This window comes from Nannobrachium achirus, assembly GCF_963921795.1.
Source record: "Nannobrachium achirus genome assembly, chromosome: 13".
NCBI classification, from domain to species: domain Eukaryota; kingdom Metazoa; phylum Chordata; class Actinopteri; order Myctophiformes; family Myctophidae; genus Nannobrachium; species Nannobrachium achirus.
The window spans coordinates 27,497,323-27,523,909 of NC_137833.1; the positions used below are offsets into that span (position 1 = coordinate 27,497,323).

Below are 26,587 nucleotides of genomic sequence, written 5' to 3' on the forward strand. Positions count from 1 at the left end.
ATCATTATTCTCAGTTTGTTTCCATGCATATTACATAATAAATAGTAATTTCAATGGTAGAGGTCTTCTCTACTTGAATGGCACAGGCAACATCATTTTCAGAGATTCCAAAAATCTGTCTCTCTCACACGCACTCTCAAAAGGGACTTCACACTGGTGAATAATTTTCAATTGGGCCAATATCAAAAATACATTTGTGGTAGTGCCTCATCACACATAAGGCTTTTCAGCTTCAATGCCATCTTGTAACGTTTCATTTTCCAAATTTCCACATCACAATAAAATGTATTCCAGTTTGATTGCATATTACACTTAATGTACTTTACATACACAGAGGAGGCCCTAGACGATTTGATGATGTGTACGTATTTTTTAGCAACATATCAAAGAGGCACTCGAGCACACAAAGTCGTGGTTTGGGTTTGCGTTGCTTTCTGACGCTGTCAGCACTGTCTACATACATTGTACGCGTGAAGGAGTGCACACAAAGTCGTGGTTAGGGTTTGCGTAGCTTTCTGATGCAGTCAGCACTGTCTACATACATTGTATGCGTGAACTGATCTTCATGGTGGACAGGGGCAACCTTTATCTAATTGTGTGGTACGGTTCACATTCGTGAGCCAACACTTGTGTAATGGCGGATATACTTTTAATGTGTTTAGACCGTTTAAATGGCTAATGATTACTTTGTTGACCTTATATGCAATAAAGGGCCCGTTGGCAAAGTCCTCGTCTCAATAGAGATGGGAGGGCTGTATCCTGAGTGAGCGTTTTAACATGATCCCAGCTAAAGAGACTGCGCGCCTCTCTCAGCCTCTGTTTCAGTCTCCTGGTGCATTTTGCTGAGGTGTCTGACCAGGCCCTCCAGCTCGGGGTTCCCCCCGAGGTCCGTGATCAGCCGGTACGCTTCGGCCTCCAGGCCCCGCAGGGTCTCGCGCGTGTAGGCGAACGAGCCCACCTTCTCCAGGTAGTCCACGCAGTAGCGCTTGATGTCCACGTTCTCCGTGCGCTGCCGCAGGATGTTCTGCACCTGCGTGCTCTCCGGCCGCGACCATATAGCATGGATGGTGGGAAAGGAGAACTTGCCCTCGGTGAGGTCCTCGCAGAAGCTCTTGTTCTCGCTGTACTCACGGGAGCTGAGGTTGGCGTAGTCATCGCGGATCTGGAAGAAGAGGCCCAGTGTGTCCAGCAGGGGCTTCAGGTCCCGCTTCCAGCCGGAGAAGAGCTGCATGAGCCCCACGGCCAGGCCGAAGAGGCCGCCCGTCTTCCGCAGCACCTGGTCAGGGGATATTAAAACAAATCTGATCCAGGGTTTCTCATGATTCTGAATTGTTTTGCACAAAAAAAAAAAAAAAAAAACACTCCTTGGGCTAAAACCGGCCCAGCGGCCCAAACACAAAATAGCTGGGAGGGAATCCGTCAAAAAACATCAACTTTGGGCACTTGGTGACAAGTTTTTGATTTTTAGTATGGTGCTAGGTATAGTTATAAGGTTTACAAAAACCATCGCAAACAAGTTGGGCTCGCCCCCTAGTGGTCTGTTTGCGATTAATCAAATATTCGATACATCAGTATATGGTTGAAACCCCAAATAATTGATAAAAGAGATTTTTCAATGGATTCTGTTGCTATTGGGTATGATAAACAACATACTAAAGAATCTTGAAAAAATAACTACCGGAAAGGCACCATTTTCAAGATGGCGTCCACGATGGCTGCCGGGAGCTGAAAATGCCTATAAACTGGGTTTTAATGTCTAAAAATTCATAATAAATCTGCACTTGGTGAAGAGTTTTTGATTTTTAGTATGGTGCTAGGTATAGTTATAAGGTTTACAAAAACCATCGCAAACAAGTTGGGCTCGCCCCCTAGTGGTCTGTTTGCGATTAATCAAATATTCGATACATCAGTATATGGTTGAAACCCCAAATAATTGATAAAAGAGATTTTTCAATGGATTCTGTTGCTATTGGGTATGATAAACAACATACTAAAGAATCTTGAAAAAATAACTACCGGAAAGGCACCATTTTCAAGATGGCGTCCACGATGGCTGCCGGGAGCTGAAAATGCCTATAAACTGGGTTTTAATGTCTAAAAATTCATAATAAATCTGCACTTGGTGAAGAGTTTTTGATTTTTGGTATGGTGTTAGGTATGGGTATAAGGTTTTCAAAAACCATCGCAAACAAGTTGGGCTCACCCCCTAGTGGTCTGTTTGCAATGAATACAATAGTAGATCTGTCAGTACATGGTTGAAACCCCAAATAATTGATAAAAGAGATTTATCAATGGATTCTGTTACTATTGGGTATGATAAACAACATACTAAAAATCTAGGAAAAAATAACTACTGGAAAGCCATAATTTTCAAGATGGCGTTCAAAATGGCTGCCGGGAGCTAAAAATGCCATTTAATGTGTAAAAATTCATATAAAATATGCACTTGGTAACTAGCTTTTACATTTTGACATGGTGTTAGGTGTGGGTATATGGTTTTCAAAAACTATCGCAAACAAGTTGGGCTCACCCCCTAGTGGTCTACAATATACTGACCTATCTAATATTTGATTCATTGCAAACAGACCACTAGGGGGCGAGCCCAACTTGTTTGCGATGGTTTTTGAAAACCTTATACTCATACCTAACACCATGCCAAAATTCAAAAACTCTTCACCAAGTGCATATTTTATATGAATTTTTACACATTAAATAGGCATTTTTAGCTCCCGGAAGCCATCGTGGACGCCATCTTGAAAATGATGGCTTTCCGGTAGTTGTTTTTTCCAAAACTTTTAGTATGTTGTTTATCATACCAAATAGTAACAGAATCCATTGAAAAATCTCTTTTATCAATTATTTGGGGTTTCAACCATATACTGACAAATCTACTATTGTATTCATTGCAAACAGACCACTAGGGGGCAAGCCCAACTTGTTTGCGATGGTTTTTGAAAACCTTATACCCATACCTAACACCATACCAAAAATCAAAAACTCTTCACCAAGTGCAGATTTATTATGAATTTTTAGACATTAAAACCCAGTTTATAGGCATTTTCAGCTCCCGGCAGCCATCGTGGACGCCATCTTGAAAATGGTGCCTTTCCGATAGATATTTTTTCCTGAATTTGGAGTATGTTGTTCATCATACCCAATAGTAACAGAATCCATTGAAAAATCTCTTTCATCAATTATTTGGGGTTTGAACCATATACTGATGTATCGAATATTTGATTCATTGCAAACAGACCACTAGGGGGCAAGCCCAATTTGTTTGCGATGGTTTTTGAAAACCTTATACCCATACCTAACACCATACCAAAAATCAAAAACTTGTCACCAAGTGCCCAATATTTACGAATTCCCTCCCAGCTAAAACAATGGTTGGTGATGACCTGAAAAAGTGGCCATGGACGTTTTTAGCCCAAGGAGTGTTTTTTGTGCAAAACAAATGTTTGCAATGGATTCAGAATCATGAAAAACCTCTAACATGGGACGCCCCGCTGGCCTGGTGGTCAAGGCGCATACCACATACTAGGCTATGATGCCTGCTGGCGTCGCCAGTTCGATTCCTGATCCGGACGACCTTTGCCACATGTCATTCCCCATCTCTCTCCCCATTTCCTGTCAGTCTACTGTCCTATCAATAAAGGCATAAAAAGCCAAAAAAAGAAAAAAAAACTAACATGCTACTTAAAGCTTTTTTCTTTTTGTATCTTTTTCCTGCATAATAAGGTTAACACACTTGGTGCCAAACACGAGTTTCCCGAGTTGACCGTTTAAAAAAGAAAAAAAAAAGAAAAAGAAAAAAAGATTTCTCTTTCGATTTATTTTTTTGTGCACTCCCTACTTCCTACTTCCGGTTTCGGCATGATCGCGATCGCGAAATGCATGTTTATCTCCCAGAACAGCTTCATCTTTCAAACATGCCATGTTTGTTGACATTTGAAGAAAACACTATAGCCCTACCTTTTGAATGCCGGAACGGATTTCCAAGCAGATTTTTTGTGTGAAAGCTGTGAATGGCGTGCACACGTGTGGTGCATCATCTGTGCACACTGTGCACATTAAAAGGTAAACTGTTGGCTAATTGAAGACATAAGTCGGTTTTAATCGTGGCAGCAAGCTTGTTAATGGTACCCTAACGTTCAGCAGCTGTCACAGACTCCCCTAGGGAAACTGAATTTCAATCTTTGAGAGCTGTGTCACTTAACAAATGCATTGGTGAAGAAAACCTTTGGTAAGGACTTTATTCCCAGGTTGGACAATGTTCTGATAATATTCCCTGACTGTGACTGACCATGGCGCGGTACTCCTGCTCCGTGGGGCAGGTGTACGTGTCTCTCCAGTGGATGTCCAGGCCCTGGCCCCGGTGCAGCTCCAGCAGCTGACGAGTGAACAGCTGCACAGCCTCTGGGCTGCCCAGCGTCAGCACCTTCTCCAGGCCCAGGAAGTAGACGTAGTTGGCCGAGTTGATGACGGAGGGCACGCCATAGATGCTGTGGGCCACGGGGAAGCCCCGCCGCAGCTTGGAGCTGTCCTCGATGTCATCTATGAGCAGGCTGGCGTTGTGCAGCATCTCCGTCACCTCTATGATCACCTGAAGACAATGTAAAGAAATGATAGCAGTGATTAGGGTGGGCAAGGCAAGTCTTAGTATCTGGAAGCAAAACATTTATTGCAGGGGTCTTCAACATTTTCAGGCCAAGGACCCCTTAGTTGAGAGAGAGAGATGAAGCAAGGACCCCCACAACCTTTCCATAGATTCCAAATAGTTTCATTGTTTGACAGCACAATCATCAGTGTATTTTGGATTCATGTGAATTTGTGTTTTCAGATATTTAACCACTTGAACCATCAATAGTTAATAAACTGGACCTTTCACTCTGTACTTAAGTCTGCTCTTTGCCCCCTCTACACCACACCTCTTTGCCGAAAATAGACGATCTACAAGCTTGTAGATCTGTTATTTTTGGCTAAAGTTCTCAGAATATGTACGCTAGGGTTCAGGTGGGTTAAAGGCGTTAATCTACTGTAAAAAGGAGAAACAAAGTTTCTATCATAGAAAGATTTGGAGGACCCCCAGTAGTAACTCTGAGGACCCCCTGTTGAAGACCCTTGATATATAGGTATATGGTGGGCAAGGAAAGTCTTATAATCTGGAAGCAAAACATTTATTGAAATATTATCTAATCACTACTAACAGAAACAAGAACACTAACGATCTGAAATTTGACAAGAGAAATGCATCAACAAGGAAAAATGCATTTTCATCACAACACTGCACATTATCCTTTCGATCTCTTAACTGTATTACATCATTCAATTTCAAAGAAACACAAAGCCATTGTGATTCCATCGAGGACTGTGTTGCCGCTAATAGCCAGTAGAGGGTGCCATGCCCACAACACTGCACTATTGTTATGAGATCTAGCTGAAAGATGGCAAACAGAAAGAGGAAGTGGAGTCAGGCTGTGTGCAGCTCATCTCAGTCAGCACTGGAACTTACTTGTTGTTCAACAGCTTATTGTAAAAACCCAGACATTCTGCCTGTCTGGGAGCACATGGAGGGAATGAATAGGGGGAGATGGAAACCATAGGGAAATGTAGTCACATGTTAAATTAATTAGAGGGGACAGTCCAGTGCTCAGGGCACTTTGCCCCCCTGGGGAGACAACAAGACGCGGGTGGCCACAGAGGGTCTGCTGTGTTGGCATATCCCAACAGCTCCAACATGACCCACTGTCAACCTCAACACAGACACAGCCGTGGGGTGTATGAATAAATATTTTCCTGCGAAGAGTAACTCACATAAGTAGACTAGCACTGGATATTGTTACTAAATACTTAAATGAGTAGTTCACCCCCAAATTGACTTTTTTTCTATTGATTAGTCATGCCATGGAGACTAGAGTTCAATAATATTTTTTGGTTTTTGTCACATTCCTAAGACAAAAATTTGATTCGAGTAAATTTACCCCCATTGATTCCGGATGGGGACCCGTTTCGAAACTGGTCCCCATCCCGAACGAATGGGGGTAAAATTATTGTTATCACATTTTTGTCTTAGGAATGCAACAAAAAACGAAAAATATTATTGAACTCAAGTCTCCATGGCATGACTAATCAAAAGAAAAAAAGTCATTTTGGGGGTGAACTACTCCTTTAAAAATAACAACCTTACCCTACCTATCCCATATGTTTTTTTAGCGACACACCACCATACAATGACTGTGTAGTACACGTACACCTGCATTTTTCCTAGAGCTAAGGTCTGTGCCTTTTGAAGCGGACAAAAGTGTGTTTCCGTTTATACTCCTGTGTGGAGCCAGGGAAAGACAAGTGCCTAAAATGTGATCACAACTGCAGTTAACATTTCTGCTGAGAATGATGTACCAATACTATACCCAGTAGTGTAGATCAGAATGATGTGTGTTATACTTACTGAAGCACATCCAGTTTGATTGATAGTCAAATGAAGCAGAATCACTCATCACATCTGTCTATCACAGATTGCTATTGTAATTTTTACAATACAATACCCAGGCCCTACCTCAGACAGGTGTACAAGAGAATGTTGCAGCACATTTGACTGCAATTAGACAAACTGCATCCATAGGTCATTAGTTTGGTCACTGTTAGCCCTGTCCTACATTTTGAAGGGCCATTTAAATGGCTAATCCTATGTTCTGAGCCAACTAGCTTCTGAAGTAATTCAACCACGAGGGGGGTGCTGTCTGGGTCAGACTAAACTCTCCATACTAACATGGAGTTCTGCACTCAAAACCGAGAAGCCTGAATGACTATATGATTTACTTGGAACTTGAAGGAGTTCTCAACAAACGGGCTAAAAGGCGATAGTGCTGCTGTGAGGTGTCTGTAGTCCTGGGTTGTCCATGTGGCTGGCTGGAGCTCTGCTGATTTAGAAGACAAGTGGTGCCTCGGTAGTGAGAGCTGTTTGTGTGTGGCTGGGGAGCACAAAGAGAGGCTCAGTGGGTCGGGCACGGGGCCAAGGCTGGGCCAGTTTATCCTCCAAAACACAACCTTTCCCTCAGCAGGCACTTACCCTGCCACCTTACTGAGCCACTCACCCTGCCACCTTACTGAGCCTCTCACCTTGCCACCTTACTGAGCCTCTCACCCTGCCACCTTACTGAGCCACTAGGTGGCAGTGGTGTAAAGTGTGAACGCGTGCGAGCATTGTGAGCTTGTAGATCTGCTATTTTCACTAGTTTGGGTCCCAGGCGAATGTCTAATTTCCCCTTTGAGTCACGGGCTAAAATGTTTGGGAACCACTTGTGTAAAGTAACAAAGAACATTTACTCAAGTACTAGTACAATTTTGAGCTATTTCTTTTTTTTTTTTACTTTACTGGAGTTATGTCGGATTTTCAGTACTTTTACTTCTACTCCACTACATCTCAGAGGCAAATGTTATATTTTTACTCCACTATTATTTGAAAACTTTATTTACTTTGTAGATGTTGATTATTATTACAAAACATACAGTAACTACTTCAGCCCTATATACATTTTGAAAATAGATGATCTGCGCACGCACGCACGCACGCACGCACGCACGCACGCACGCACGCACGCACGCACGCACGCACGCACGCACGCACGCACGCGCACACACACACACACACACACACACACACACACACACACACACACACACACACACACACACACACACACACACACACACACACACACACACACACACACACACACACACACACACACACACACACACACACACACACACACACACACACGGCAGTGTAGAGTTGATAAAGACAGATAACATAAGATACCTAAATGAGAAGTGGGGTTATTATTTTGTGAAAAGTCTACTCCAGGATAATATATTCATTACAAGCATTCTGGGAGCTTGGATAATTACTGAGATAAAGGAAACAAGAATACGACCAAGACAGATAAACAAATCACATGAGCAACAACAATGCCTCGGGTAATAACAGAAAAACAACAGCTATCAAGCCAAAGTAAATGCACACGCAATTTTTCAAACAGGTTTGGAGTGTCTACGTTTGCTGGGCAAATCCAATTATAGCAGAGCCGCCGCTGCATAACTCCTGTTTTAGTGCCTTTACTTCTCTCTAAGACTTCATTGATTATCACGGGAGGTTATGTGGCGGGGAAACTCACACCGCTTGCCCAAACTACAATCAGTGAACCATTAAGAATGCAAAGACTCCATCACAGCATAGGAGTGCAGTGCATCCGAAAGACTGACATGGAATAACACCAAAACAGTTATTAACAGACTGGCACAAGCCCTTAGAGAGGACTATAAGTGTTGAGCACTAGTTATATTGGAACACATTAAATGACATCCTCATTCCGTCCTACTACGGTATGTCAATATTAGCAGACAAAATGACAGATAGGGAGGGAGAGTGGTATTCCCAGAGTCACTACTGATGCCCGTTTGCTCAATGATAATCATTGCTTTGTTCTGGAGAGTACCATAACAGAAGATCATTGTCAGAGGTCTCACTCGGCATCTGTCCGCCACACTGAAACTCACTGCATAATGGCAACAGCCAAATGAAAAGCAACATTTACAGTTAGTTCAGAATATGTGATCAAAAGTTGAGGGCAGACTGTGCCTACTGAAAGGTCGACAGGCAGATGATGTGTGCAGGTTGGGAGTAGCCTGGCGGGGCCCGACGTCATACTGCGTTCACTCACTCATTCCTTCCACAGTATAACGTCTGGCCTTCGGCCTAATGGCAGCTTGAAAAGTGGGCGGGAGTACTTGCCTTGACAGACAGACTCCTCTAACCAATCAGCGTAGCATAACATCTCTCAGCCAGTCGGAAGAACGTCAAACAAACACGTCTTTTCGGCCGATAAACTCCACTAGCGCATCCCCCGTGTTCCTTTTTAATTATTGTAATTGATTCCAACTCTGAAATAACTGCACTTATTGCTTGTTTTATGGTTAGAGCGTTAACTGTTGCATCGCGAGGGCAGCCATTGTTGTTTTGAAAATGCTGCAGGCTGCAGCATGCATCTACGTCACCGTCTACACATGGACCAATCAGGGAAATCTTTTCACTTGTTGTCAGGAAAGACAGCTACGTTTGTTGTGCGGAAGTAGTCACTGATTGGCTCCGATCAGAAAATAATCATAATACTCGCTGCCAATACCTGGAAGTCCAGACGTTATACTGTGGAAGGAATGAGTGAGTGAACGCAGTATGACGTCGGGCCCCGCCAGGCTAGGTTGGGAGTTCCCTACACCCTCAGTCACCCCATTCTGACTGCTACACTCACAGTGGAGATGCACAGATGGTTTTTTGATAAAGAATGAATAGCCAAATGAATGAGACAGTGTGCCACTGCCTCTATCTATCTAGAGGCAGAGTTTGTTTCCATGGCGGCGACTTCCTGGCAGCAGTGTGCTAATGACGACAGGGAGGGCACTCAGTCTGCATGGGTTCACCAAGAGTTTACAGCCAAATATACCACGGCGCTGCCAGAGAGAGAGAGAGAGCAAAGAGGGGAGACTCTTTGATATAAGAGTAGTAGAATATTCCCGCTCCCTCTACTAGCTATTGTGTGGTAAGAACCCACAAGTGAACTTGTGTAATGTGAACGTGTCAGGTGTTTCACAGGAGCAACCACCACCATTCCTAAGCAAGATTCTGCTCATGAATGAAGCCCACAGGCACAAAACATCAGCCAAACATCATGTCTCCACTCTCTACTGGAGCAAGGTCTGAAAGGAATGATGTGTAGTGAGAGGAGTTCTATGATGGCAGAGACAGCCTATTAGATCCAATAAATGTCCTTCTAATAACAATATTGGATTGATGCCATGTTTGTTTTCTCTATGGGTTGTACGTACGTACTAAATGGTGCTCATTTTCTTGGCCCTTGGGCCTCAACAGTGGTAATGGATTGATTGATGGCACTGGGCCTTTGATCAGCTTCATTACCAGTGGTTACCTCCAATAGGCCAACTGCCTACTTCTATTGATTGATATATTGAATATTTCTTTAGACAGAAATGTAAAAACATCACAAGTACAGTCAAACACTTCGTCTAAAAGGATTGCACCAAAAAAGTCCTTTGCAGTCTTATTTCCATTGGGGTCCTAGGTATTCATTTCATCAACATAAAAAAAAACAATATCATCACAATTATAAAACACTATGTACAGAGTAGAGAAAAGGGGGGGGGGTCATCACTTCTCGCTTGTTTAAGGGAGAAGGGATAACTACCTCACCCTTTGGCCTCCTGAAAGGTGAATTTTCTAGCCAACATGGTAACATGGTCTGAGGACAGAAACGTTACCTTGGAGAATCCAGACTGATTGCTACGTTCTGTGTTTTTCTTTTCTCACTTAGTAGTTAAGTGGAAAAAAAAATAATAATGTTGCACGTTGCGGATCAGTCTGGATTCCAGGCTACAGAAACATCCACCATGTCACTTTCAGCACTTTTGTATGCCTATTTTGTAACTTCTAATAATGACAGCCATGAAATGTGACATACAAGTGGATTTCCCCTTGAGGCCTATAATAGAGGAGAGCTTTTATTGTACATTTTAATATGCTATCACAGGGGCGCAGTTCGTGTTCAGACAACTTCAGAGACCACCAGCATCCCTACACACACAGAGAGAGATAGTTACTGACTTTCTCTGTTTGGAAAGGATGTATTAAAAACAATAGGATACCTGTTGAACAGCTATCCTAATGAGATCCGACGGGCTTGGCACTTTAGCATCCTGCAGTGGGGAAAGGCAGCCGATTCACCAAGAGCTGATTAATTTTTCTATCTTCATCATTAGACATGGGGGAGGATTGGGGGGGCTGCCAATAGAATAACCCTCTCCCCATGACAATTAAAATGTTAATTGATATATGTATTTGCTGTTTTAATTAGGACTACAAATCCATTCAAATTTTTGTATAATTCAATGACAAGATGCTTTCATGCCGTTTACCATACCATCTAGAATGAAAACGTGTGTGTGTGTGTGTGTGTGTGTGTGTGTGTGTGTGTGTGTGTGTGTGTGTGTGTGTGTGTGTGTGTGTGTGTTGGGGGGGGGGGTAATTGAATTTAGCAAGTAATTTTTTTTCTTCCTTTGTTTAGCTTTGAGGCCTAACTAAAGATAACTGAGAAACATTAGGCTTTTGATCTTCAGGCAGGGAAAAAAAGACTGTTTTCTCTGAGCGTGGCTGGATGGAGAACGGTTGGGTAGGAATGGGGAGAATTGTTTGATGTGTATAATTTAAGACCATCTGGACTGCTGCATACTTGTTTTGCTTCCTCTCTCAACAGTAACACTACACTGCTCTTTCTAGACAATTCAATTTGGTAGAGATGCACTCTAAAAATGGCCTACTGTGCACTGAGCTGGGTTAAGTGCCAAAATCTATTACGATTGATCCATCTCCTTCTTGGATGGAGAGAGGAAAAAGAAAAAAAGAAAGATCGGGCTAAAGAGAATTTCTTTTTTAATGTAAAAAACAACAACTACCAGTATACTGCTTCAAAATTGCCCTCGCTATTTCCAGAGACCACTTCCCTCATAAGATTGAAGGTTAATATATGTATAACACAAAACAAATGAACAAATGACAATCACTGGAAAACATTAAGTTGAAGTTTTCATTTTTGTCATACAACAAAGTATTATTAATTAACCTTTAAGCTTTAAGAGAACTCGCTCCTTCGTTTTTAGCAGTGTGTGCGTGTGCAGGTGGTGACACTATAAGGGTTTCCCACCTGCCCCTGACTTTGGGGCAGGTGGAGTTGTTTGCTTTCAGGTTGCCCGACAGGGCAAGTCCTCGTTTGAGAGGGGACCGTCTATAAACACAACACAAGATATCTGTCTAAACACCTGGACAGAGTGCTCCGTCTTCTGGTCTGTGGAATGTAAAATAAGAGCACGGTTTACCTATGGACGGGTTTCTGGTCCCTGTTACACTGGTAAGAACTAGATGCGTGCGCAGGGTCCGTACCAACATTAGCCAATGAAACCAGCGCTCCCCAAAACAACAGGTTTGGGGATTGGTAGGAATTGATTACATGATACAGTCAGCTGTGCATTTAGTCTCAATGTTTGTAAACAAGAAACCCGTCTATAATGTGCCGTTTTCACTGTTTGCTACACTAAAGAATTATATAATAATGACGTGATGATGTGAATGAAAAAAATTATAATTGAATGCCATTTTTTAATTGCACAGCCCCAGAAAGTAAAAGGTAAGTGTTAAATTAAATGGACAGCCCCTGTGTGTGTGTGACATTATTATTGTTTATCTGTAGATGTCTGTCACTTCCTCTTCTCCAGGAGTCATGTGAGCAGTTTGGGGGTGTGTCACATGATTACCATTTACACAACAGGAGGAGTCTGGAGCATGAACGGACAGGACAGGAGGGACTGTAAACGTAAACTGGAGCCGGCTGCACGAGCTGTGCTTACTACAGCAAGTATAATTGTCACGTAACTAAATAAAAGATCCCATGTTAATTTAATCCATGAACCTCTAGTCCATTTGGTTCCATTTGTGCAGAGTTCAATTAAAATGTGTGGTCACTAAGTTGAGATTTAGACGTCGCTATTTTGGGGCATGTCGTTATAGGAGAAAGATTTAAATGAGAATTCCGAAAGATTTCAATGATGACGAAAATAGATGATCTACAAGCTCACAACACATCATTTGCCAGACTCTGAGAGCTTGTAGATCAGCTATTTTCTAAACCACTCAAACAAGTTGCAAAATTCAACATAGTTGATTTATACCCACTGACTACCGTAAAAGTTGTCTGCAGGCCCTACACTCCTTGTCCACAGACTCCACACTAAAACCAGTAAGGTCAGTAAGGTACATACACAAATTGGCCTGCAAGTCCGCTGTGCGTGATTTTTTAAATTTTTAGGCAACATCTGTAGGAGCAGTGTCCATTAACGTTGTCTGCAAAAAGCAACCTCATGGTGGCGCTAGAAGAGGGGCATGTGAGAAATAAGGGGTTGTGGTTTGCCAGCCAAGGAGTGTGTGTGCAAAGTTTGGCATGGATAGGGGCAACGGTGCCGGAGATAAGAGTAGGGCCAAAAGTGTGACGTGATGTGACGGACATACTGACTGACGGACTGACTGACAGACAGCCGGTGGCGGTTCTGATAGTAAATGGGACCCGACGGTCGCAACCAACCATTTTTTAAACTGTAAGTTTGCATATTAAGCTATGACTAACTAACTTCATAGTATCGTGAGGCTGTAGTTTTTATATTTTATATCTCCTATGTCTTAGTAAGGTGTTGAGCCACCACAAGCTGACAGAAGTTCACAGAACTGCTTCAATATGGTTCTGGAACTTTTGAAGGGATAGAACACTATTCTAACTTCTAACATTGGGACATTGGCATCCACTTCCATCAGGATAGAAATGTTGCATCATTATGTGAAAGGGGATCACTCAGAATAACTTTATGGAAGGGGATCACTCAGAATAACTTTATATTAATTTGCAGTTAGTCTTCATTCCAGGGAACCCTCAGCCCCACACACACACACACACACTTGCTCTTGGTGTACATTATGCCACATGTCGCATACCCAGTCACTTCCAGCCCAGGAGGATGATATGGTCAAGGATGACACATCTGACCATATGACTTTCCATCTGGTGGTGACATCTAGAGCAGGGGTTGTCAAAGTGGGTGACGGGGCACCCTGGGGTGCCGTTACGGCAGTCCAGGGGTGCCACGAGATCATTTGATAATATTTGGAATTTATTTGGACATTTAGTATAATTTTAAACTTAAAGTACAAAGTTATTTTAAGTCAGTTCTAACCAAAATGGCTATTATCTCAACGTTTTCCTCGCAACATAATCACTAAAATGTCGTCACTGTCGGGCAGAAGCCTTGTATCTCCAAGTTTCAAATGTGTAAAGCAAAGCCCTGCTTCATCATACAAGACTGTTGCACAAATCTAGTGAAAACAGCCGATCTACAAGCACACAACGCCTCGCGATGTGAGGCGTTGTGAACGGTGTTGGACATACAAGGTTTCCACCCGACAACGACGATATGCTATAAATATAAGGTGCTGGGAGTGAAAATTATAATGTAGGGGAGCCTCGGATTAAAGAAATATATTTATGGGGTGCCCTGAAACAAAAAAGTTTGGGAACCACTGATCTAGAGGTCTTGTAATGAGGAGCAGGGTTTATCCATTGAAACCCACCCTACAATAACATCCAAAGTTGCTGACAAACTGTTCTTGTCGACACGGTCTGATCATGTCCTGAATTCATATTCTTTCTCGGTCAACTAAGGAAGAGTTGTTCCGTTTATCCTTACATAACATAGCATACTAATGCATGAGCATCACTGTCGTTGCATTCGCGCTTTCAACCACAATTTCGACCCCATTAACAGAGGTCATGGATCGAAATGCAGAGTCAGACGTCACTTGAATCACTGTTCCTGTTGAAACGCTGGCCAGTTAAACAGTGTTGGTGACTGAAGCTCCTGTCATCCATGCCCCAATAACCAACCCTTTCATAGTCACTTATAGATCTTTTCAAAAATCAAGGTCAACAGGGCCTGTTGAGCATTTCTATGAATTTAACAGGCTTTATTTGGAGATGGGTTTCGGTACAGTGAGTTCCTAGTAACCATTTAGAATTTAATCAGCTTTAACAGCAGCAAAGACATTCCTAAAGTATGTTGCAAACCGGGTAAGGACTACCCACAAGGCAGCAAGCAAAAAACAATAGTCCTGGAGTCCAGCAAATGAAGACAGATAGACAGACCGACCGAGATATGTAACTTTTACCAAGCAATGTACTTAGAACCTCTAATGGACAACCAGCAGCATAAAGTGAAAAGTCAGAAATCTTAATACAAATCAACTGTCTTTATTCAGCAGTCACAAATGACTGTTTCAGGTATGCAGGCTCTGTCAGTGGAGTTTCTCAAAGTTCCAAATACCTGGTGAAGTCATTTCAAACTACCGGTAATGTCTGGTTCACATTCACAAGTAGTAGACAGCTAAATAAAACAGAACAGGCGGGGTGCCTCATCGCAGAGTTCAGGAAAGAAAGTACTCCTAACAGAAAACCTTTTCAAAGTGGAGACTGTAGAGCAAACATGCGTGCTAGCAATACATCCAGAGGGTAAGGACATGTTGAATCAATAAGCCATTTTTCATGAAAGCTGCAAGTTAGCAAAAAAGCCTAGAGCATTCAAGCGTCTGCTTGTTAAAGCCCCAATCCATAATCACTGCATGATGCCCCTTGAGAAGTTGCAGTAGCTTTATAACATTTAGTTATTGGATTTTACTCTGAAACTGACTAAGCTCCTGGTTAAAGGATAATGTGATATATATTGCATGTGATAACAAAACACAAGTTACAACATGAGTTTATGCTGACACGTATGTTTTAATGTAACTTTCCTTTGCCATAGTAAATCGTAAATGCTGTATATTTTGATATCTCAAACGTGTACAGTTAAATCTATTCTGGATTGTGGCTTTAAAGAATGGGGAGAGAACCAGCTGCTAATGGTTTTGTTTTGTTTTAAATGTCAGACAAACCAAGTATGAAGATAACCTGCTTTCCATAACGCACTCTCTGTGCCTCAGACCCACTCTGTACGAGAAACCTCGAATTATTAATGCTGCGTTCTGAATGTAAGTTTTTAATTTACATTCAGATTAGAAACCACTCAGCTGATAGAATATTCTACTTAAATTAAGAAAGGAATACATTACCTAACCAGAATACGTATACATACGTACAATACTCAGTTTTGATCATCTGCCAACACCCAAATTCTCAGACATAAATGATGGAGCCATAGCACACCCACACATCAGATCACCCCTCAATTATAACTTCAAACACATTACTGCCATCTGGATAGAGATTCAGAGTTTTGTGTTTGTCCACTCTCCCACTGCAGCACTGAAGAAAGTGCCTCGCTGAAGTATTATGCTAAGTGCAGGATCCTTACACCTTCCCAGACCAGAAATAATCACTGTACTGACTGTTCAAAATGTTAGCATTTAAAATGGCTGTGTTCTCACCTGCAGTTTGTCCTCAGGAACATTAAGCCAGTGGTTAAATGCTTGGGACAGTTTTGTCCTAACCTGTTTACCTGAAAAGGAAATGGAAAAGAAAAGCTCTCAATGAAAATAATCACAGATCTGCCTAAGAAATTGGCAATGTCTAAATTGTGGAGAAAACTATCCGGACATACACACATACAGTTTAAAAGGAGGTGCAGACTTTTACTTTACAGGTCTTTCTCAAACACAAGGCTGTTAGTAAGGGAAAGTTAGCCGAGTGCTGGACCAATCTGGGAACTAAATGATTACCAATAGCTTTCTTCACAAATGTGTTCATAAAGGTGTCTACTATCACCTCTGAACTTTTTCAAACACAACTCCCTTGAGAAACTTTGTGGGAGTCAATCAAAGTTGAGGGTATCCCGAGGGCCTGGGATTAAAGGGGGAAAAATAAAAAATGGACAATATTAGCGTATGAGGTGTGTAATTAGGGTATTTTGGGGCTGCCGAATCCATTCCAACCATTAGTTATCAGTAAAAAATGACTCCTTGGCCATAAAATAGGCTAAGGCTTAGCCAATAATGTCATTCGACTTCACCTGTGTCCTGTTAGTCCCTATGTTTTAAACCCTGTGTTTGAGTGTTCCTTGTCAGATTGTATCATGTTATCCTGTGTGTCATCATCAGAGTTGGGGTCCGTTACTCAAAAAAGTAATACATTACACATTACTTTCTAAAAAAGTAATGCCTTACATTACTTGATTACTCCCTGGAGAAAGTAATTAGTTACACTACTTTACATTACTTTTGCATTTACACGCCTGAGATGCATTGTCACGTAATTTGCCACATAATATAATATAACCTTACGTATGCCGATATATTAGCACACATCTTTATCCTAATAAGGAGGACATGGGGGGGGGGGGGGGGGGCTCATAGTAACGAAGTACAGACTAAAAGGTTTGACCACTAACTGTAACGTTTTTAAATTTACATAACTCAGTTTAGGAGGAGTAGTGCCATTACATTACTCATTACTTTTTTGGAGGAGTAGTGCCGTTACATTACTCGTTACTGAAAAAAGTAATGTGATTACAGTAACTCCGTTACAGTAATTGCGTTACCACCAACTCTGGTCATCATGTGTGCTTACCCACCTGATCTTGAATAGTTTTCATGAATTCAAACCCTACTCCAACTTTCTTTTGTCTCATGGACACACAAAAGTAGGTGTGGCCTATTTTATGGCCAAGGAGTCATTTTAACTGAAAACTAATGGTTGGAATGGACCTAATTACACACCTCATACGCTCATATTGGCCATATTTTTATTTTTCCCCCTTTAATGCCAGGCCCTCGGGATACCCCCAACTTTGATTGGCTCCCACAAAGTTTCTCAAGACAGTTGTGATTGAAAAAGTTCAGAGGTGATAGTAGACACCTTTATGAACATATTTGTGAAGAAAGCTATTGGTAACGATTTAGTTCCCAGATTGGTCCAGCACTCTGCTAACTTTCCCTTACTATGTCCTGCTGTTGCATATCAGAACTTACCCGGCAACTGTAGCAAATATGTGTATGGTTCCAAAAGGATTCGCTCAGATGCTTTTTCTGTGTCCTCATCCATTGTAGTTCACCACAATCTGTTGGAGGGCACAGAATAATTAAAGTTTAGGACAACATGTGGGGGGTGGGGGGGGGTAACTGGCTAGACAGCCTCAACCACATAACGGCGACATTTAATTTGGTTCATTTCTGACCAGAGACCTGCTGCATGTCTTTCCCCCTCTTTGCCCTAATTTTCTGACTCTACGCTGTCTTGTCAAAACAGCTTAAGGCAAAATCTCAAGACTATACATTTGTTTAAGACCAGAGAAAATATGCGTCATGTTTGTCTTTCTATCTGTTCGGCCAAGTGCCCTTGAACAATTTAAATTTGAACTAGAAAAGTGTGGAGCACAGGTCTCCGCCAGGCTGGGTTGCCTACCCAGGTCCTGCAAACTTTTGAACACAGTCATAGCCAACTGGAATGGTATCTGAAAAATCAGACTCACATAAGCCAAGAGATAATGTGAAAATCAGCAGGATTAGTACCAAAAAGTGTATTTTGTAGAAAATGCTAAATAGTTGCAGGTTCGATTCCCAAGCCCGATGACCTTTGCTGCGTGTCACTCTACTCCCCGTCTCTCTCTCCCTGTTTCTCACTACTGTGTAGTGTACTATCAATAAAAAGGCAGAAAAAGTGCCAACAATATCTATACTAGGACCTTGCCCGGGGTTGTGCACAGTATATGAGGGATTGAATGTAGGAGTCTCAGGCGCTGTTCAGACGACGCTGTTTTCTATAGAAAACCGCAAAAAAATAAGTCGGATATGCCATCCGTTAAGACGACGGCATTCTCGGGGGTTGAAAATGCAACAAGGTCAAAACTCCTTCCAGAGTGGAAATCTTTGAACACGCTCTGCTTCACGTCTCAATCTGAACAGGAGAAACGGAGTAAATGACAAAACATGTGATGCAGGGTTTCTTGCAGGAAAAAACCTTGGCCAGAGGGACTCATAGCTTGCGCCGGAAAGTTTTGCTTAATTAATTAATTTGCTTAATTAAAAAAGATTTTTTTGATTAATTTGTATTATTAATTCTTATTTTTGCCCTCAAAATGTTAAGTGAAGTTAAATAAGAGAAAGAGAAGTTGTTTATAACAAACACATCAAAACATATTTAGATTTTTGATTAAATCTAAATTTTTGCCCTTAAGGTTATACCATGTAACTTTTTTTATAAAACAAATCTTAAAATGGTCCTAACTGTTAACTCGCTAAAGTTTTAGAACCCCCACTCCGTTATTTTCAGCTTCAAAAGCCTTCTCTTTATATGTTTTCTATGAGCCTTGAGGGGGGGAGAATTTCGCGGCAAAATGACGTCATCATACTACTGGCCAATCACAGCGAGGGTTATACACTGCCGGCCAATCACAGCGCATCTTGGAGTGGGGTCGCTAGGGCGGCCATATTTGTAGTCTCCCGTGTGTCTCTAACTCTCTATACTCCGGTGCACGGTGAAGCATGGGTTATCTCCGGAATGGCTGAACGCACAGGAACCAGGGACCCCTCAAAAGATAGATCTCGGCGAGGTGGAGGCAGACGCGGGGGTGTGAGAACCGAAAAAACACGACCGAGGTTTGCTACAGAGCTACTGACCACAAGTTGAGCAACTTACACAGTATAGCTTTAAAATATGAATGGGTTGGTGTGAATAAGGAAAATACAACTACATTATGCTATCATGATTCACATTTATTCAACATTGTGTGGCAAAACCAGTTTAGGTACTTTAAAGCTATACTGTGTAAGATTCTCAACTAGTGGTCAGTAGCCATATAGCAAACCGCGGTCGCGTTCGCGTCTTTCGCCCGTTTTTCGTACCTTCACACCCCCGCGTCTGCCTCCACAACGCCGAGAGCTATCTTTAGAGGGGTCCCTGGTTCCTGTGCGCTCAGGCATTCCGGAGAAACGGACTATTTCACCCTGCCTGGTAGGCGAGAATTACCTTTTGAGTAAAGAGACACACGGGCGACTACAAATATGGCGACCCCACTTCAAGATGCGCTGCATTGGCCGGTAGTGTACCATGTGTGCATGATCGGCGATGTGATTGGGCAACGTATACACAACGTATACAGATGATGCAGATTACGTAATCATGGCGCGAAATTCTCCCCCCCTCACGGCTCATAGAAAACATATAAAGAGAAGGCTTCAGAAGCTGAAAATAACGGAGTGGGTGTTCTAAAACTTTAGCGATTTAACAGTTAGGACAATTTTAAGATTTGTTTTATAAAAAAAGTTACATAGTAAAACTTTAACCCTGTACATCTGCTATTTGTAAATAGCTGATCTACAAGTTCAAAGCATCACACAGCTTAACGTTGTGAGCTTGTTTATAGGCTACTTTACATTTAAGTACCAAGCGGCAAGCGCTCTTATTTTGTTTTGAAGTCCACCGACCAGCTCTTATTTTGAAGCCTATTGACCGGGGTAACAGGTTTAGGTTGGTCTGACATGACGAACAATAACATAGACTACCTAGCTTGCTACTGTGTGCTGAAGATGACCAGTGAGCGGACGTTATACTATCGTCGGTAGCGTATTGGTGATTTGGCGCTGCTATTTATAATCTTACACATTAAACCAACATAAATAATAAAGCTTTTCACATGGAAGGATTTATTGAGCAACTGAAAACTAACTCATGGTGTGGTGTGTGCTACTCATGCAGTGTAGCCTACACAAGTTCACAACACATCACTCCCGTGCTGGAGTTAAATACTTTTGCAAGTTTTTATACATGAGTCGCGGGTAACGGCCAGAGTAGTGCAGAGTACGTGCAGCCCAAGCCCCCAGAACCCTGGGGGCGCCCTGAAACCAAATGGACATGGTGGCCGTTTTGAGGTACTGCAGTTGGGGCCACTAACCACATGAACGGCTTCTTTGTATTGACGCGCGTTCATACCGGAAGAGCTCGTTCATGAATTTGAGCCCCAGCGCGTCCATGAACACAAACTATGACGAAAAATGCGTCACAGTGGCCCCATTACGTCACGGTTTTACTACGCGGAAGGAGGGGTGAAAACGCCTCATGCGCTGGGTGAGCAACTCAATGCAAGTGGACGGGCGGGGATATCTGGTGTCCTCTCTATTCTTCTTATAACTCTATGGTGCTGCCACGTTACCAATGTGTGAATGTAAACAAGGAAGTGGAACGGCGTCAATCGTCTCTCTGCGCGTCACCGCCACCTAGCGACATGGCATGCACATTGCATCATTTTCAATGCTGATGGCGTCATCTCCAGATTTGGGCATTGTTTCAGCATGCAGATGTTATCAGTGATGTCAGAAATTTGGGCACAGTTTCACCCAGTGTTTCCCCTATATGCATTAAGGAGTGGCGGGCCGCCGCCCCTTAGAATCGGGCCGCCGCTCTAGGATTCTTTTTTTCTTTTTTTTTTTAGATTCTTTTTTTTTTTTGCAGAGGAATTATTTTCACAACAACGTGACTCATGTTTAGAATACGGTTGTTCTCTCGATTAGTTACGGCTGGAAGGAGATTATAGCGCTCCTCTGCTACACTCATTGATTGGATGGAGAAACAACAGCTGAGCACCGAGTACAAACCCACTCGCCGTCGCGTCGCATAGGCAGTGCCTATTAGGCACTGTTACAGGAGAAGTTTACTTGTTGTCCCATTCATTACAGCTTAGCTGTACATTTCTCAAGATTCATTTAAAAACGTATTGATAATGATTTTAGAGTGGTGTAGTTTGTGGTTGTCTGTGGCTAAATGTGCAGTTTGTGTCTGACTGTTTGTGTTAGCAAGCAACCTAGCCTACAGTGTGGAGAACAACATGCAGTTGCCAGGTCTGATAATATAAGCCATGTTGGGCTAGGTTGGATGAAATACCATGCAGTGTTGCCAAGTCAGACTATTATAAGCCATTTTGGGCTCTTATTTCTGTAAAGTTGCTTGTAAATAATGGTGGTTGCCAGGGCACCAAATTCTGGGCCCTGGGTACAAGGCTTCACTGTGGGCCCCCCATTAATGTTCTTCATAGGGGGAGTGTCAGTGGTGCTCAAACCTTTTCATGTGAAGGAGGACCCCCAAAATTATATGAATTTGGCCACGGACCCCCATCTCAAAATAGTTCCAGGGACCCCCCAGAAGCAAAATATGAGTTACAAATGTTAAGAAATACATATTTTCAAAGATTTGCACCCATTTTCACGACTTTTCAAAAATAGCAGATCTACAAGCTCACAGCGCAGCACTCGGTGCCGCGCTGTGAGCTTGTATAGGCCTATCTGCTATTTTTCGATTGCTAAAGTATAAAATAATTAAGGCCCCTCCACCTTGGGCCCTAGTAACTCAGTCCCACTTTCCCCCCTTTGTGACGCCCCTGGTGGTTGCTTGTGAGCTTGTAGATTGGCTATTTTCAAATAGCGGATGTATTTAGGTTTAAAGTGCTCATGTGGCCTATATTCACTTATTTTGGGCTTGTTTTCATAGACCTGGTTGTTTATTCCTCCTGACAAATCTGACAACAGAACTTACTTAGGTTATTTACTTAAGCTTGAAAAGCCAAATAGTATCTATTTTTGTGTGTTAAAAAAGCACTTTGAAACTGAAGATGATGGCAAATGTTGATGATAATAAAATAAAGATCAGGAGATGATGGCCAATGTTGTACAAATACAATACAATACAAATCTATATATTTATTTTTTAACTGAGTTCGAATGGCGCAAACACACCCAACCCGAAAAACACGGAAAATCTTCCGCCTGCACGCCGCGCGAACGCTATGCCGCTCCCCGCAACTCTCCCCCCACTCCTTCAGCTTCTGCCTAGGGGAAACACTGTTCACCCGTTTATGCCCATATAATGGTGTTCTGTATCCTATGCCCATATTTGGTGTTCCGTGTCCAGGCCAGTACATGTGACGTCAGAGCTTTTTGTGCTAAACGTGTCAATCAATCAGGCAAAATTTTAAAGCCAATCATAGCCATCTGAATGGAATATGAGAACTCTGATAGATAAGTCTTGATTACATGGCTGCAGAGATAATTAAACAATCTGTAGAAGTAGTAAAATGAGTTTTGCAAAAATACACATGAATACATAGTCTTCGGCCGTCCGACCTTCGGCTGTCCGATCTGGGACATGGGAAATGGGACAGATCCATGTTAATGACATGACTTTAGAGATACTGGTGTACCGCTTTGCGTTATTTTAGGGCAGTGTAAAAAAAATGAGTTTTACAAAAGTCGGCCTGATGGTGGCGCTAGAAGAGGGACATGTGAGAAATCAGGGGCGGAGGTTGTGGTTTGCCAGCCAAGGAGTGTGTGTGGAAGGTTTGGCATGGATAGAGGCAACGGTGCCAGAGATAAAAAGTAAGTGTGATGTGACGGACAGACTGACTGACTGACAGAGGGACAGCCGGTGGAGCTTTTCATAGTAACTTGTGACCTAACGGTCGCAACAAGGAGTCACCAGCCACTTCTTTTCACCTGACAGTAAGGATCTATTCTTCCCAGTTCTGTGTCCCGGATAAACAGGCGTCCAGACAAAGAATTGTAATTCAACTTGTAATTTAGATAGCGTTTTATGTTGACTGATACCAGGTCATTGTTGACCTGGCATTCTATAGTGTGTATAGCTTCAATGTACAGATTATAGATTTTTTTTGTTATTCTACTGCTAGACAGATGATGGTTTACCTACAATTTAAAGGAGCTATAGTCAACTTTTTCTTGAAAAACGGATGCTAAAATAAAAATAATGTTTCGAAAATATTTTATAAAAAAATAAGCTTCATATATGTGTTTCAATTAAAAAATGACCACAAAAAGCGTAAAATAATGATAAAATAATCATTTTGGCCCTTTGTTTACATTTACAGGGCCCGTACTTTGTTTACATCCTAGTCTGTAGACTAGGATGTACACCTACAATGAAAAAGTTGACTATAGCTCCTTTAAGATCACTATTTCTGTCAATTTGATGTATTACCTTGTGCTGTCCTTGCTTATTGTAAGTCGCTCTACATTAAGAGCATCTGCTAAATGCCTAAATTGTAAATTGTAAAGAAGACATGGATGGCAAGCGAGCACAGCAAATTATGTTTGTTTGTGCGCCCAGCCAAGCCAGAAGCTCCACAGAGGACTCAAGCCACAGTCTCCACTGTGGTGGGTGAGTACTACTACTTTACTATGCATTTATGCAGCCTCCAGAAAAGCTTTCATACAGACTAAAGCTGGTTGCACACTGCTGCGTTTTTCGGGCCGAATATCGGAGTGAATTTCGGAGCACACAAATAAAAAAATCAACCTCACGTTGTGTCAGTCACTTTTGCACACTGCCGCCCGTTTCGCGCACCGCTCGGTCCCTTGCTCTCTCTATCTCCCTCTCTCTCCTTGTCCTGAAAAACGCATTTCGCAACGAAAAACGCAGCAGTGTGCAACCACCTTAAAGTCTGATATTTAGATAATATTGTTATTAATTCTTGTACATGTAATTTTGTTCATCATGAATAATGTTAAAATGAATGTTGATTGCGACCGCCAGGTCGCAGTTACTGTCACAACCTCCACCGGCTGTCAGTCAGTCCGTCTGTCTGTCCGTCACGTCACATCACGTCACACTTTTGCCCTACTCATATCTCCGCCACCGTTGCCCCTATCCACTGCCAAAATCACAACCTCAACCCCTCATTTCTCACATGCCCCTCTTCTAGCGCCACCATGAGGCAGATTCTTGCTAAACACACTTTTGGACACTGCCTCTACAGATTTTGCCCTAAAATCACGCAAAGCGGTACACAGTATCTCTAAAGTCATGTCATCAACATGGATCTGTCCCATTTCCCATATTCCCTCCTGATTGGCTAACACTAACACTTTTGTTTTTCTTTTCTTTTCTTTTTAATCAACATTTGCAAGACAGTCATTCCAAATAAATTTAAATAAAGTTTGGTACCAAAAGGGATGAGTGCTGCCAAACTTTGAATCACCATTATTTGTCTACGGTCTAATTCCTTAGGGATGGGGTGAGGTTTTAGTATTCTGACAAATTACAATCACAGTTTTTATGTTCTTGTTTCATGCATGTAATTGTTCCTCAAGACGGTAATGATCCAAAGATGTGGATGACATAATCAATTAAAAAAGCCCAAGAAAACACAGCAAGAAGTCACAAGAGATGAGTGATGTCAGACTTTAAAGGCAAGCTTTGTGTGTCTGACATGACATACAACTGCAAGCTAGTTTATTGCATTGTACATGTGTTGCCATAGATCCTTGAAGAGCAGAGATGCGCTTGCTTTTATTTAACCATCCAACACAAGAAGGAAGGAAAGGCCTAAACAATCATATTATTATGCCTACCGGTATATTTATCTTCTAACAAAGATATCCTACCCAGCTCATGCAAGTCACTGAAATTAATCAAAAAACCAATCAACGTAAACAACAGAAATAACATGATATTAAGTGAAGCATGAATGACACATTCCAATCATCAAGACACCAAAAAAAAACAGAAATTGAGCTATGCTGACTCTGAGTAATAATGATAATGATAATCCTTTGAGCAGTTTTGTGATATCTGCTGGTGCATTGATGACACTCGTCTAGATGAATTAATTATGGGTGCTTGCTTGTGGCTCACAAAGTGGGGGTCCTTAATTTTGGGAAGGTTTACTTTCACCAGCAGGAAGGCAACCCAAATGAGAGGATGACTAATTCAGACCATTATGTTTCACAACAAGACCCATTGTGACCTCATACATCATTACTGTAGCATTAGTGAGGTCACATATGGGGTAAATAAGGTTCCAGTCCACTCTCTCCACTGCTATCTCCCCACCTCCAGTAACAGACAGTTGTACAATGATGTACTAGTCTACATCTACTGTAATCTAACAACACATCTTGGAGAGAAAACTCGGGTATGATATGATGACTGATTGATTGATTGAAGAATTTATTAGAAGTTTGCAATAGAAAAAAGTACAGTTTCATGACAGTACAAATCACTGGTACAAGGTCAACTAAAAGGAGATCCTAGAAAGCCGAGGCTTATTTCCACAGGAACCACACTTTAAGTATCTCATATAACATTGAAAGACAGACGGATAGAACATAGTACTTTATCTAGGATAATATCAGTTTCAAAAGCATAACATCAAATACAAAAGGCAGAATACAAAGAAAAAGGGGGGGGGGGGAATATGACAATATAAAACAAAACAAAATAAATACTGATTACAATGTACACACACACACACACACACACACACACACACACACACACACAGTCAAGTTAGTTATTCTGTGGGAACACCTCTTGCGTTTATCCTCATTACTATTGCATTGTCATGAATGAACAGATAGTCCCTGTGGCAAAGTGACAGGTCTGACTCTGTGACAGTCATGTTTATAAAGTTTAACTCCACCCACCTGAGACACCGGCGCTCCCAGTCACGTCGTCACTCTGCTGATGATCACTCCTTTATTTCCGTTAGCCAATGTGTGCTAGTAGTTAGCTACGAGGCTAACATTAAAAAAATAAAATAAAATAACACGTCGGCGCACGGGCTTCCTTTCCTTTGTGTATCAAAGGAAAATACATTAACATTTAGACGTGCTGTAGTTTCGAGTAAAGGTACACGATATGACCGTCACACTCGCCTCTTTCATTCCATTTTCGTGGTCACAGCGACAAAATATTAAGACAGTTTCACCAGCTGCGACGTTGGCATGTTGGTGTACTTGGTAGTCAGTCAGAGGCGAGCTGCGCAGTTAGCCGTGCTGTTTCTACTGTGCGTGTGTTGCTCAGTTCACGCTAGCATTTCATTCGGCTCATCCACGGAGCACGCGCCGCTACCACGGGGCTTCAAACCGTCTGATTTACCGTCCGGAGTCGCCCGGCGAGGCGCTTCCGCACTCCAACCACTC

At 42.1% G+C, this 26,587-nt stretch overlaps 1 protein-coding gene across 1 annotated transcript; it reads right to left on the reverse strand.

Moving 5' to 3' along the window:
• Positions 1-353: 353 nt before the first annotated feature.
• On the reverse strand, positions 354-26,135 carry ggps1 (geranylgeranyl diphosphate synthase 1). The gene is made up of 5 exons (XM_080739987.1): positions 26,090-26,135; positions 17,630-17,718; positions 16,091-16,161; positions 4,304-4,603; positions 354-1,276 (listed from the first exon to the last, which is right to left on the reverse strand). Exons 2-5 carry the CDS (start codon positions 17,700-17,702, stop codon positions 788-790), a joined length of 933 nt encoding a protein of 310 aa, XP_080596113.1. The 5' UTR covers positions 17,703-17,718; positions 26,090-26,135; the 3' UTR covers positions 354-787.
• Positions 26,136-26,587: the final 452 nt, after the last annotated feature.